We start from the raw sequence: 14,967 nt of genomic DNA, 5'->3' as shown, positions 1-14,967 counted from the left end.
AGCCGAGAGCCCCCCAAAACCAACAAACTCAACAAGGTGAGCTCCCCAAAACCAACAAACTCAGCAAGGTGAGCCCTGAGCCCCCCAAACCAACAAACTCAACAAGGTGAGCCCTGAGCCCCCCAAAACCAACAAATTCAACAAGGTGAGATCCCCAAAACCAACAAACTCAGCAAGGTGAGCCCTGAGCCCCCCAAAACCAACAAACTCAGCAAGGTGAGCCCTGAGCCCCCCAAAACCAACAAATTCAACAAGGTGAGATCCCCAAAACCAACAAACTCAGCAAGGTGAGCCCTGAGCTCCCCCGTGTGCACACCCTGCCACAGGGACAGGATCCCCTGCACACAGATATCCACAGCTTTGCATTCTGTGCAATCCACACCTTTGGAATTCCTCAGGCTGGAAAAGACCTTTAAAGAAAATTAAGTTTGGTTGCTCCCCCTGCACTGCCAAGGCCATCGCTGCCCCATGTGCCCAAGTGCCACATCCACATGGCTGCTGAATGACTCCAGCCCTGCCCTGGGCAGCTGTGCCAGTGCCTGATCACCCTTTCAGTGATTAGAAATGTTCCCTAATATCAACCCTGCCCCTGCCCTGGCCCAGCCTGAGGCCGTTCCCTCTGCTCCTGTCCCTGTTCCCTGGAGCACAGCCCGACCCCCCGGCTGTCCCCTCCTGTCAGGAGCTGTGCAGAGCCACAAGGGCCCCCTGAGCCTCCTTTGCTCCAGGCTGAGCCCCTGCCCAGCTCCCTCGGCCTCTCCTGGGGCTCCAGCCCCTTCCCTGGACATGTATCCAATGAAGTTATTTCTTTTAAAAATAAAATGGGATCAGCACTTCCAGAACAGCCTGGATACTGCTGTCCCACTCCGCCTCCGTTGTGGCCTCTCAATCTCCAGGTCCAAGCTGAATTTGGGGTGGTTTGAGGTCTCTGCTCCCAATGGAGGCTTTGATAAATAACAAATTTATTGTTGCAAATAAAACCAGCCTGGAATTGGTTGTCCCTGGCGAAGCTGCTCAAGCCAGACCTGACAGAGCACCTGGCTCACTCCTGCTCTGCCTTGATACAATAAACCCATCACAGGGCTGGTGCTGATGGAATTTAAAGCCTGTTGGCCTCCAGTGGAAAATTCCTCGGAGGAAGGGCAGGGTGAGGTGTTGGCAGGATGGAAGTGCTCAGAAAGAGGAATATCACTGACCTGATGGGGAATGGATCAACAAAACCCTGCATTCCCAAAGCCTGGCTGAGCTCCTCCCGCCCTCAGCATCTTCTGGCTCTGGGGAAAGTTTGGGTACCAAGATGCTCCTGGAGACTGACTTTAAACCTAAATCTGGTTTTGTTGTTTTGGGGTGGTGCATTTGTCCTGAGCGCTCCCATTCAGGTTGAAATTTCCCCTATAAATGTTCTTACTACAGCAGGACTCCCTTCTTACTTTGGTATTTCTAAAAGCATTTCTTTAAAGGTATCCTGAATAAAATAATGGAATGGCTTGGGTTGGAACAGACCTTAAATTCCTCTAATTCCAACACCCCATGAAATCTTACTGTTTTGACCTTCACTGGTTGCTTAAAAAAGAATTTACCTGACCAAGATTATTGAGCATGGAGTGATGACCAATGTGGCTTTCCTGGAAAGCCCAGCTCATTTAAGAATTAATTAATTAGGACAAAATTACCTGCTGGGGAAGGCTCATGCAGAATTTTTAACCTTGGAGGGAAATTCTGTGGGGACGGGAATGCTCAGCACTGCTCAGACCCTGTTCAGTGGCTCCAAGTTGGACAGCAAGGCGGTAAATTCTGGCCTCAATTTTCCTTTTGGGATCCAAGACATCCAAGCAGGTTTTCCTGCCTTGTGGCTCTCGGTGGTCCCTTCCCACCCACCCACCCACCCCACTGTGTACCCCAAATCCTTGACTGGGAGAAGTCAAGGAATGCTGTGGAATGTCTTGGGATGCGTTGGCTGCTCCTTCCAGATCCCTCTGCTCCCTGCAAGGCCCTGGGCTTTGGCTCCAAGGAGCTCTGCAGGAACTTCCAGGACCTGGACCCCAAGGACCAAGCCCCAAGGTGGTGGCCCCAATTCTGGCCTTGGTGGCTGTGGCTGTGCAGAGCCAGGAGATTTGTGGAACCCTCAGCTGGGTGGGAAAGGAGCCAATTTATGGTAGGAAATGGCCTTGGAGAATACAAACATCTTTGGAAAAAACTCTGGGTGTTTTCTAGGACTTCTGGAAGAAACGGGTGGGATGATGTCATATTGTATTTGTGGGGTGCCCAATGGCAGAAGGAATGATGAATCTGACTGCATGTTCTCCGAAGGCTAATTTATTATTTTATTTTATTATTTTATTTTATTGTACTATATTATATTAAAGAATACTAAACTAAAGAATACAGAAAAGATGCTTACTGAGAGCTAAAAAGATAATAATGAAAACTCCTGACTCTTTCCAGAATCTGACACAGCTTGGCCCTGATTGGCCAAAGAGTGAAAACAACTCCCAGCAGAATCCAATGGAACAATCCCCTGTGGGTAAACAATCTCCAAACACATTCCACATGAGCACAACACAGGAGAAGCAAATGAGATGAGAATTGTTTTCCTTTTCTCTGAGGCCTCTCAGCTTCCCAGGAGAACAATCCTGGGTGAAGTGATTTTTCAGAGAATGTGAATGCCACAATGTCATTTGTCACCCGGGGTCCTTTGCACCTTGGGGTGGCACCAACCAGCACTGCTCTCACCTCCTCTCCTTTCCCTCCTTCCCTGTGTCCCTCAGGACCACATCCCAGTGCCCTACCAGCCCGATTCCAGCAGCAACCCCTCGTCCACCACGTCGTCCACGCCGTCCTCGCCGGCGCCGCCGCTGCCGCCCAGCGCCACCCCGCCGTCCCCGCTGCACCCGTCCCCGCAGTGCCCGCGCCAGCAGAAGCAGTTCAACCTGCCAGGTAATGCCACCCTCTCCCCGTGTCCCCACCTGTGTCCTAGGGTGTCCCTGGGATGTGGGACAGTTCCACCTAATTCCCTTCCTGGGTTTGCGCCGGGGTGGGTGATAATTGCTGCCCTGAGATGTGCAGGATGTCTCTGTGTCAGCCCGTGCAACTGAAGAACGAGTCTGCACTCTTCACTTTTCGGTCTTGAGGTTGTTTATTAATTCTTATCTATAAAATTTTCTTTCTGCTCAGCCGAGGTCTGCTCAGTCACAGGCACTCTGTGCTGTCCTTTTATACTACAAACTACCTATATCATATTTACACTTAATTCCCAATACCCATCACCTATGGTAGACAGTGCACTTCTACTCTAAACCAATCCCAAAGTGCCAACATCACTGCAGAAAATGGAGAACAAGAAGAAGAAGAAGAAGGAGAAAGACTGCACACACCCAGTTCCCTCATCTTGTCTCCATAACCCCCATACCAAAAATCCTAAAATCTACATTTTCACCCTGTGATCATTTTGTTATTACGCCATTCAAACCTGTGTGACTTTCACGTCCTCATACAAAGCTGTTAACTTGCTCCAAGGGTCAAAATCAAATCCCCAGGTGTTCTGGGCTATGTGCCAGGGTCTCTGAGCCCCCTGGTGGGGTCCTGGCAACTCTGGACACCCAGAGGAATGCACTGAGTTCCGACAGGTTGGGAGAAGGTGGAAGTAGAAATGAGGAGAAAAGATGAGTTTTGGATAATTAAGGTTGGGAGTCTCTGGTCAAACCTCTTGCTTGAAGAAGAGTTACAGCCCAAGGCTTGATCCAGTTGTGGAATCCTCCAAGGTTGGAGCCAGACCAACTTCGGTGGCTCTTGAGGCTACAAAGCCTTTCCAGGCATGGATTTTCCATTTTCCCATGGATTTTCCATTTTCCATGGATTTTCCATGACATTTCACCTCAAGCACAAACAGAAACCAGGGGCTGCCCCCCCTATGAGGGCAAATTGGGGTGACCCTGACATTTTTTTGGGGTGATGGGTCCCCAGCAGATTGGCAGTGTGTGTGGGGTGACAGATGATTCTGGGAATGTCTGGCGTGGCTTGTCCCATGGAATCTGGACCTGGATCCATCTGCTCCAGGAGCTCCATCTCTTCAGGTGTGGTGGGAGAGGCAGGGAGGTCGTGGTGGCTGCAGGACACAGAAGTTGTGGAAGATGACCCAAAAAGCTCCTCCTGTCTGCCTTCCTTTGGGATGTCCTGCTGTTCCAGGAAAGGTCCCTTCCAGGAGGGAATGGCTCAGCATCACTCCTGGAACTGTGTCCAGCTGTTCCCAAAATGGAGCTGGTGAAGGAAGAGGAGATCTCTGGGATGCTGGGACACTTCTGGCTGTCCTGTTTTATTCCTGTCAGGAGCAAAATGGGATCCAAAGCAGGACTTACCCTGCTTTCATCTTCCCAGCCAGGAGGTTTTCCGTGGTTTATCCCATCAGGATGATCATCTCAAGGATTAGGATTTGGGCTTGGAAATGCTGACACGGTGACCTTCTCCTGCTGGAATTACCTTCCAGGCTCCTTTGATGTTGGCTCAGGTCCTGCTGCAGGGCTGAGGTCGGACTTTGGGGTCTCTGAGCTACAGGGGAGAAGCTGAGCCATGGCCCTTGGGGTCCTGGAGATAAGGAGGTGAATTCTGAGTTGCTGCCAACCTCTGGTGGCCTCAGCAGCCCCGAATTCTTCACACCCACGACCTGCCTGCTCCTGGATCAATCCTGGGGCTGGAGATGGGAGCCAGTGGATGTTCACAACACCCAGAGCCTCTCCAAACTCTGGTTTTGGATAGTGGCTCCTGGAACTCCTTCCAGGATGGACACAGCTCCAAAGAAGGGAAAAAAGGGTGGAATGTGGCCCCAATGGGCAGCAGTTCCAAACCCATCACTTGGCATCTCCATGATGCCATGAGGTTCCCAAATCCCACTGGCAAACTGGCATCCAGACCCCACCAGTGACTTCATGGATGACATCAACGCTCTCCAAAGGGACATCTCTTCTCCAAACGCAGAAGAGAAGATGGGGGGGGGGGGGGGGGGGGATCGAGTTATAATCCAGAAAAAGTCTTAATTTTTTGACCTGGGCATCCTATGTGCCATTTTGGAATATGGAATATTCCATATGGGCATATGGAAGTGGGAGAGGTTGGATCACACAAGCAGGAGGGGTTCACACAACTGGGGTTGAGGTTTTCTGGTGAAGAACTGGGCACAGGCTGGAGATTTTCCAGCTCCACAGGTCAATGTTGAACCCTTGTTCCTCTTTTGCAGCCTCCCATTACTACAAGTACAAGCAGCAGTTCATTTTCCCAGGTGAGGCTTTCCAGAAGTTTCTCCTTGGATGCTGGGGTTTCTCCTGGTGGGGATGGGTGCATGGGTAAGGCTCTCTGGAAGTTTCTCCTTGGATGCTGGGGTTTCTCCTGGTGGGGATGGGTGCATGGGTCAGGCTCTCTGGAAATTTCTCCTTGGATGCTGGGGTTTCTCCTGGTGGGTCTGGGTGCATGTCCAGCCCTCCAAACCCCTGGATTTGTGCCATGGAGGTCGTGCTGGTGTGGGATTTCTCCTCCAAGCCCATTGCTGCTGCAGGGTTGGGTGGCCCTGAGTGACCCCCAGCCCTACTCAGGGTGTCACTAAACGGGACCTGGGAGTGCAGGGTGGGGTTTAACCCCCCTGGATGCCCCCAGAGGTCTCTGACTCCTCTCTCTTGTTGCCAGATGTGGTGCCTGAGACGCCGACCCGAGCCCCACAGGTTGTCCTGCACCCTGTCACCTCCAACCCCATGTGAGTGACTCCCCTTTCCAATCCCCTTCCCTCTGCACCCCAAATCCTCCAGGGTGCTCCCCTGGCCTTGGGGGCTCAGGTGCTCCTGGTGAGACCCCAGAGCTCTGGAAGGTTGAGAAGGAGGACAAAGGGTTAATTTATAACTCACAGCTCTTCACTGTTGGGAAAAAAAAAAAAGGATTTCAGTCTAAAAAGCCCAAGCCCAAAGGATTAATTAAATTATAATTGAATTATAATTAAATTAAAAGCAGATAACCAGCATATCTTCACCACTTCCAATATTTTCAAGCACAATAAAGTTTAGGCTGAAAGTTGGGAAAAGCAGCATCTTATCAGTGTAAGAACCATCCCTCCCCAGCAGGTCGAGCCCAAATCCATCATTCCTTGATGTCCTGGAGCCTGTGCTGCTCCAGCAACAACATTCCACTGCTCTGTTCCTCCTGATCCTTTCTCTAAAGCCATTTTTGAAGGATTTCACAAGCCAGGGGTTTAAGGGATCAGGTCTGGCCCCAGTTTGTGGCTGGCTCATCCACACCCTCCAAATTTCACTGGGGATCCAGTGGAGCAAAGGATGGAACCACTGTCCCTTGGGAATTGATGGAAAAATGGTCAAGCCAAAGCCCTTTTTTTTCACCCCTGCCTAAAGGAAGGTGTCAAGACAGGATTTTTGGGGAGGAACAGCTTTCAATATCCAAAATTTGTAATTCTGGCTCCCCCCACTAAAAATATCCCGTGGGACCCATCCTGGGCTTGGCTGGGTTAAACATCTCTGGATCCTCTGTAGACAGGAATCCATGCCTGGGATGGCAATGAGGAGCCGGCTGCTCCTGCAAACCACCCATCCATGGAGATGTTTTGTGGCCACTTGGTCTTCCCAAGCTGCTCAAAATACCAGGATTGACTCCTTTTTTGTAGGAACCTGGGATTTATAGTCTTTAGTGGCCATGGAATGGGATAGGACTTGTAGGATCGCCATGTCTGAGTGGCCTGGGAGCGTAATTACCCTGGGAAGAGATTAATAATAATAATTTATAATATATTTATATGATGTTTGAAGGCACCCAAGCTGTTCCAGCTGATCCCTCATTCAGAATTTCCCTAATTCCCCGTTAATTATCAGGAGCATCAGACCCCAATCATGGACCTGGGGGGGTGGGAGGTGCTGAGTGAACAGGGAAGGAAAAGAACTGGAAAACCAGTCAGATTTGGGTGCTTTACAGCAGAGAGAGGATCTTTGAACCCTCCACTTCTGCAAAATGATTGAAAAATTTCTTTTCTTTCCTTCTGCACTTCTGCTTTGGCTGGGGTTTGTTGCAAAGAAATCTTAGAAATCCCTGAAAATGCCTCAAATGTGGTCAGTGTGTGTGTGGGGGGGTAAATGTGTCCCTTTCCCTGGGTTAGTGACAGCTTCTCCTCTCTGATCCCCTTATCCCTGGGGCAGGAAGAGGGACTGCTCCCCAGATCCCAGTGTTTTTCCATGGTGTTAATTCCATAATTCTTTTAACAGCCTGGAAGGAAACCCATTGCTTCAAATTGAAGTGGAGCCCACCTCAGAGGTGAGATGGCTCCTGTGCTTAATGGGCCTTGGTTTTAAGGATATCTTGGGGCGCATTTCCTAGGAAATGGAGACGTTTCCCATCTGTGCAGTGGAATTGCTGATAATTGAATTAAAGTCCAGGCATCCGTGTCCCCATCCCATGGAGAGGGCCCCTCCTGGGCCTCGAGTTTGGAATTCAATGAGGTTTTTTAGGAGGCATTAAAAATGCGCTGGGAGGGAAGGAAAGGAGAGGGAAGATGAGGACGGAGCTTTTAAGGGGTGTTGTAAATCCTGTAGGAAGCCTTAATGGAACATCAAGGGGTCTGGAAATAATGGGAATTAACAGAGCACAGCTCAGCCAGGGGAGGATGAAGCTGTTTTAAGACAAATTAATTAAATCTCTGATGGGTCACAATCTTAAATTTAGCCGCAGGATGGGGTTAAATGGCTCCACAGGGAAGCGGTGCAGTCCCCAGCTCTGGCGGGATGCAACGCCCTGTGCTTGTGGCACTTGGGGACATGGCCTTGGCCATGCTGGGGAAGGGTTGGAGTCTATCCCAGATGGCTTTTCCAACCTAAAGGGTTCCATGATTCTATGCAAATCTGGGATTTTGCCAACTTTGTGTAGAACGGGGCTGCTCCGTTGGTGTTGGGAGGCCCCTGCCTGGTTCCTCTGGGTCTGAACAGGCAGGAATTGGGTCAGTGGGGTTTTTCCCACAGTTTTCCCCCTGGTTTATGGTTCCCCATGCCCTTTGCCCACCGCAGAACGAGGAAGGCGCCGAGGAGGTGCAGGAGTCGGAGGACGACTTCGAGGAGATGAACCTGTCGCTGCTCTCCGCGCGCAACTTCCCGCGCAAGGCCAGCCAGACCAGCATCTTCCTGCAGGAGTGGGACATCCCCTTCGAGCAGCTGGAGATCGGCGAGCTCATCGGCAAGGGCCGCTTCGGGCAGGTGTTCCACGGGCGCTGGCACGGCGAGGTGGCCATCCGCCTCATCGACATCGAGCGCGACAACGAGGACCAGCTCAAGGCCTTCAAGAGGGAGGTCATGGCCTACCGCCAGACCCGGCACGAGAACGTGGTGCTCTTCATGGGGGCCTGCATGAGCCCTCCCCACCTCGCCATCATCACCAGGTTGGGGTTGTTTCTTTCTGTCCAAAAATTTGATTTTTCTGTCTGAAAAATGCGTTTTCCTGTGACGGTGTTCACAGGGGTCTTAGGATGAGGGAAGAGATGAGGATCTAACTCCATGTTTCAGAAGGCTTGATTTATTATTTTATGATATATATTACATTAAAACTATACTAAAAGAATAGAAGAAAAGATTTCATCAGAAGGCTAGCTAAGAATAGAATAGAAAGAATGATAACAAAAACTTCTGTCTCAGACAGAGAGTCTGAGCCAGCTGGCCTGTGATTTGCCATTAATTACAAACAAACCAACATGGGCCAATCACAGATGCACCTGTTGCATTCCACAGCAGCAGATAATCATTGTTTTCATTTTGTTCCTGAGGCCTGTCAGCTTCTCAGGAGGAAAAATCCTAAGGAAAGGATTTTTCATAAAAGTTGTCTGCGACATTTTCCCCATCTTTTTTTCCTCCAGTCCAGTGGTGCTGCTGTGTTGAGTTTTCTCCCCTAAGGAAGGGATGCTCTCCATGTGCTGTATCCATGTTCTCCACGTGCTGGGGTTTGTGGTGTGGAGGACACAGCAAATCCGAAAGTCTGTCCAGGCAGGACATTCTTCTGTAGGAGGGGAGTTGCGGACAGGAATGGTTTGTTTATCCAAGGGCAGGAAGAAACATGGAATCATGGAATGGTTTGGCTTGGCTTGGGAGAGACCTTAAAGCCAATCCAGGGGAATTAACACCTTCCACTATCCCAGGTTATTCCAGCCTGGCCTTGGGCACTGCCAGGGATCCAGGATGGGCACCCTGTGCCAGGGCCTGCCCACCCTGCCAGGGAACAATTCCCAATTCCCAATATCCCATCCATCCCTGCCCTCTGGCACTGGGAGCCATTCCCTGTGTGCTGTCCCTCCATCCCTTGTCCCCAGTCCCTCTCCAGCTCTCCTGGAGCCCCTTTAGTAACTGGAAGTCTGGGAGGCTCCTTGCAACTTTCAGGGTAATGAGGTGGGATTTGGGGGCTTCCAGACCATCCAACACCTCCACAGCTTTCTTGGTCTCAAGACTGTCTCAAATACCTGCCCTCACCCACATTTCCAATGGGAATGCAGCACAGAGTCTCCCGGTGTAATCCATGCTTGGTTGGGCAAAAAATCCTGCCTGGCCTGAAGGAAAAGAGGCTGCAACTGCTCCCAGAGCAGCTGTTGTCATGGGAAATGCATTTATTCCAAGGAATTCTGTGATTTCCTTCACCTCCAGACCATGTTTTCAGCCATGGACAGGACATAGTCCTGTTTTTCATCCCACCCCGGGTTATTTTCTCCCAGAGAAGTTTCTCCAAGGTGAGGTTGAATTTTCCTCCTGGCAGCATTTCAAAAAGCAATGGAATGGCACCAACAGCCATCAGTGATGAAATATTGCATCATCTTTCCCTAATGTCCCTAATTTTCCCTTGAAAGTGGCACCTCCCAGTCCCTGATCCCAGATGGGACGGCTCTGCAGGTGTTCTGCTCCCTTCTTTGTCCAAAACAAAAGGGTTTCACCCCAAGTTTGTGTTGCATCACCCCTGCTTGGGTGGGTTTGGGGATGGTGTTTGCCTTGGGGGTTTCACCCTCAGTGGTCAGGGTGACTCCAAAGCAGGACCAGCTCTCCCCAGCTGGCGACTGGAAAAAACGATGCCTTTTATTCCGGGACCAAAAAGGAGCCATCTGGGGAAAATTCCGCAGCATTTCCATCTATTGGGTAGCTCCAGGCCAAAAGCTTTTGGGAAAGTGTGCAAACACATGTATTGATGGATGAGTCAGAGCCCCCATCCGTGTGTCACAGCGCGTTCCCAAAGGAAAAGGCGGCGTCTCCATCCCGTCCCCCTGCAGCCCCCATTTGCTCAGCTTTTCAGGGCTATTCAATAGCAAAACCTGGGAAATTTATTCCTCGATTTTTAAAAAAATTTTTCTTCTTTTATTTTTTTAATTTGAGCCCTGGAATGTTTTCTCTTCCATTTTCTATTCAAATGGGTCTTTCTGTAAAGGCAGAAAGGTGCCATTTTTGACAGCTGGACAAAATCAGTCTGTGTGCTGCGGCAACCTGGTGAATTAATGTGAGGAACGTGGAGCTCTGCTCGTCCTGTTCCTCTTCCAGCTGCATTGGTCTTGTTTTTTAAGGTCAAAATGTAAATGTATTAAATTGCCCAAAATATAACCCAAGCTCACAACATTTCCAGGCATCATTTGCTTGTTCTTACAACACACTTTTATCTGCATCCTTTGAAAGTTGAACCAATATCAGCTTTAAACCAAAGGACAGTAGGGTTAGATGGGATATTGGGAATGAGGAATTGTTCCCTGGCAGGGTGGGCAGGCCCTGGCACAGAGCAGCTGTGGCTGCCCCTGGATCCCTGGCAGTGCCCAAGGCCAGGCTGGACAGGGCTTGGAGAAGCCTGGATAGGAAACAGCTGCTCTGGGCACCCTGTGCCAGGGCCTGCCCACCCTCACTGGGGAAAACTTTTCCTTATGTCTGATCCAATCCCTACATCCAAGGATGCTTCCTTGCTCTTGTGCTGGCACTTCTTGTCTGGTCCATCCTTGGCTGAACATTTTTGGGACGTCTCTGGTGTGGGGAAAAGCCTTCTCACCATGTGGAGCTTTCCCTCCCATCCACATTTCAGGTTTTTCCTAAGGGATGTGACACCCCGGGGGCTTTTCTGCCATGATAGCTGCTGCTTGGGTTTGTAGGGAATGAGAATGGAAGGGGACATTGTGAGAATATCCAGGATCCTGGGAATGGTGTAGGACATTGGGAATGGTCCAGGAGATGGCACTGGGGGAGCATCACTCTTCCAATGGGACATTCCCACTCTTCCAATGGGACATTTCAGGTTTTTCCTGAGGGATATGACAGCCCTGGGGGCTTTTCTGCCATGAGAACTGCTGCTGGGGTGTTGTAGGGAATGAGGTGGGAAGGGGACAGTTTGGGAATGTTCAGGATCCTGGGAATGGTCCAGGAGGTGGCACTGGGGGAGCATCACTCTTCCAATGGGACATTCCCAAAGGAACCTGAGATTTCCTTGCAGGTTTATGGGAATAACTTTAAACAAGGCTTTATTTGGAGTGGGGCAAATCATTCCCAGCTGCCTGAGGAGCGGATTAAGTCTATGAACCCACGATACCAGGATTTCCCCACCCTCCCTACGCCCATTCCCAGGTCAGGACTTTCTGGGTCACCACTTTTCCCCTGGGAGCCCACAAGTGGCCACTTGAGGCCGTTTTTCCCACAAAACCCCATCAATTCCTTGTGGCTGTTGCAGAAATCTCCGTTTCCCTGCACGTCTGGGAGCAGCTGTGTGTCCCTGGGAAGGGGCTTCACCACGCCGTGCCACCGGCGCTGCCGGAAGGGGGTTGCTTATTTATAGCCGGGTTTATTTTTACTTTTCCCCATCCCGACGTTTTCCTTCCTGATTGCCTGTGATATTCAGGGATCGTCTCATTAGCACAAAGAAATTTCCCCATCCAAACAGCACGGCCCACAAGGGGGAAAAAATGGAAGGGGAAACTGAGGCAGCAGCTGGCTGAGGGTGGGATAGTTGGGGTTAAAAATATGATTTTACATTATTGACGTTTTTAGGGATATATGACACTATATTAACATTTTTTTAGGGATAAATGGGACCAGCACTGTTTAATGTATTCATCAATGATAAAAACAATGGGATTGAGACTGGAAAAGAGAAGGCTGCAGGGAGAGCTCAGAGCTGGAGAGGGACTGGGGACAAGGGATGGAGGGACAGCACACAGGGAATGGCTCCCACTGCCAGAGGGCAGGGATGGATGGGATATTGGGAATTGGGAATTGTTCCCTGGCAGACTGGGGAGGAATTCCAGGGAATTTCACACCTGGCAGTGCCCAAGACCAGGCTGGACATTGGGGCTGGAGCAGCCTGGGACAGTGGGAGGTGTCCCTGCCCATGGCAGGGGTGGCACTGGATGGGCTTTAAGGTCCCTTCCAACCCACACCATTCCATGACTCCTGTCTCTTAACCCGACAGAAAAGCAGAAATCCAGCATTTTTCAGCAGTGGGAGGTGGCGAGTGCAAGGAACGGTTCCATCAGAGCTGCTAATGGGTTTTCTCTTGGGTAATGAGCACTGGGGACAATTAACATCCATCTTAATTAGTCTGGAGCAGGAGTGGGTGCTTTGAGCCTCGGTGCTTTGAGCGGGAAACGGCGGCGGAGTCCTCGGCTGGGAGGGATGGAAGGGCTGGAAAAACTCCCTTTGTTGGAATAACGAGTTGGTTTTTCTGCTGGGGAGCATAACAAAGCCAGGCCTGGGTAAACTCAGCTCCCTGGGGCTCCTGGTCCCCAGAGCAGGAGCAGAGGTAAAGCCTCAGCCACCCAAGGGGCCTTCCAAGGGTAAAGTCCTTTCCTAATCCCGATAAAATGGCTCCATCCACCTATGAAAGCAGAGAATCCCACATTTTAGGAGTCTGGTGTTCATCCTGATGAAAAAAAGGGGGGATTTGAATGCTTACTGATGCTTCCAGGTGCTCCTTGGGTCTGCAATGGAAGCAGGGGTTCAGCACACTGCATGCAGCTCCTTGGGGCTCCTGGTGCTTGGGAATGCTGTTTGGCAGAAGGGAGAGAGGTTATCCAGTCTGGGAGAAGGTTTGAGCTGGAGTTTGCCTGGGCTTTGAGCTCACGCTGGCTCGTGAGGGGGATTTGGGGCAGCTTTTCTAGGATTCCTGGGGGTTTTAGTGAAAAGTTCCAACGTGGCTCTCGGACCTCGTGCAAGGAGTCTGGGATTTGACCCCTCCCTTGTCACGCCAGGGTGACTCCAACTGTCCAGGGTGCCACTGGTGATGCCACCAGGGCTGTGTGCCCGTGATTTATGTCCCTGATGGGAAGACCAAGGAGAACATTGAGGAACATTAGGAATTAACCTGACCTTGGCAGAACTGTGTAAAGAGAATTAATTTGTTGAAAGTGCCTTTGGAGCAGAGGAACTTGGAAGGTTTCTGCTGGAGAGGGAGCAGCTCCTAAACCCTTCCCTGGAGCTGCAGGTGGTGGGGAGGGGGTGGAGATAAACCCAGTCCCTGTCCTTACATGAGATACCAAAGATGAAATGAGAGTTTGCTCTTTTTTCTCTGTGGAAAGCAGGTTTTAATGACAGGAGCACATTCCCTGGCACTAATTAATAGGGAAGACATGAGGGTGAGGGATGGGAGGAATATCCAAAGCACTTCAGCTGTTTATTCATGGATAACTTGAGTGCATGGACCAAATACTGGGGTTTACTTTGATTTTATAATAGATTTCCATGCTGGATTTTGCCAATATTTAATGTTTGGCTCTGCTGCTGGGAGGAACAAGCCCTTCACAAGGGATGCTCTCCCATCCCAGGAGCTTGCTCCCTCTGGATAAAACTCAGCTTTAGCCTCTCCCAGTGCCAGATCTCCTGACCTTTACAGGCACAGCCCAGCTGGGAAGGATTTGGGGCTTGCAAATCTTAATGCTCAGGAAGCTGGGGATGTTTAACCTGATTTGAAGGATGGGAGGAAAGGGGAAGGGTGGAAGCCGTGGCACTTACGATGGAACAGACTGGGGGGGTCTGGTTTTTCCCTGTGGATGCTCCGTGGTGCTTGGAGCCAGCTCCCTGTTCCCTCCAGGACATCCAATTGTCCTTTGAGCTTTAACAAACCACAAATTGAAGGAACAAGGTCAGGTGGGATGGAGCCCTGGGCAACCATCACTGCCCATGGCAAGGGTTGGAATTGAGAGGGTTTGTAAGGTCTCTTCCAACCCAAACCATTGCAGGGTTTTATGAAATTGGATTTTCCTCCTCAATGGACTTAAAATGAAGTCCTCCCATCCATCCTTCCTGTGCTGGGAATTGAAACTCTAAATCCTGTTCAGTGGGAGGGAAACTGAGGCACAGAGTTGCCGCCTTGTTTTTCCTCCATGCCAGGCTGGAGCCATGCAATGATAGGACACAGGGAGTGGCTTCCCATGGACAGAGGGCAGGGTTAGATGGGATTTTGGGAACAGATTCTTTGCTGTGAGGCCTTGGTACAGGCTGCCCCATCCCTGGAAGCACTCCAGGCCAGGCTGGATGGGGCTTGGAGCACCCTGGGATAGTGGAAGGTGTCCCTGCCCATGGCAGGGGTGGGATGAGATCATCTGTAAGGTCTCTTCCCATTCAAACCATTCCATGCTTTGATCCTGGAGCATTTCCAAAGTGTCCTTCGGGTCCTTCCCTTCTCTCCCTGCTCCTGGGTGTTTTTTGGGAGGGGAACCCATGAAATCCTACCTCCCCTAACCCCATCCATGTTCCAACACCCACTTTGATGTCGGGATCTCTAGCTGGTCAGAGTGAACCCAAGAAAAGTTCCAAAGTCTCTTTTCCCAGCCCGGCGCTTGAAGAAGGAATCAGAACTCTTAATTTCTCGGTCTCAAGGTTGTTCATTGTTTCTTATCTGTAAAAAATTTTCTCCTGCCCTGCCGAGGTCCATCCAGCAGGACAGTTCCAGGCACTCTGCCTGCCCCAGGGCAGTGTTATGTCTTTATACTAAAAACTGCGT

At 50.6% G+C, this 14,967-nt stretch overlaps 1 protein-coding gene across 3 annotated transcripts in view; it reads left to right on the top strand.

The window, feature by feature from the left end:
* Positions 1-14,967, top strand: part of KSR2 (kinase suppressor of ras 2) — a 93,279-nt gene that overhangs the window by 51,655 nt on the left and 26,657 nt on the right. For all 3 annotated transcript variants that reach the window (XM_074554318.1, XM_074554320.1, XM_074554319.1), the window contains 5 exons: positions 2,766-2,934; positions 5,228-5,269; positions 5,671-5,737; positions 7,245-7,293; positions 8,040-8,407. In XM_074554318.1, coding sequence (XP_074410419.1) covers positions 2,766-2,934; positions 5,228-5,269; positions 5,671-5,737; positions 7,245-7,293; positions 8,040-8,407 — 695 coding nt within the window. The remainder of the gene's footprint in view (positions 1-2,765; positions 2,935-5,227; positions 5,270-5,670; positions 5,738-7,244; positions 7,294-8,039; positions 8,408-14,967) is intronic.

The sequence above is a fragment of the Zonotrichia albicollis genome, chromosome 18 (genome assembly GCF_047830755.1).
Source record: "Zonotrichia albicollis isolate bZonAlb1 chromosome 18, bZonAlb1.hap1, whole genome shotgun sequence".
NCBI lineage: Eukaryota > Metazoa > Chordata > Aves > Passeriformes > Passerellidae > Zonotrichia > Zonotrichia albicollis.
This window is presented reverse-complemented; position numbering and strand designations above follow the sequence as displayed.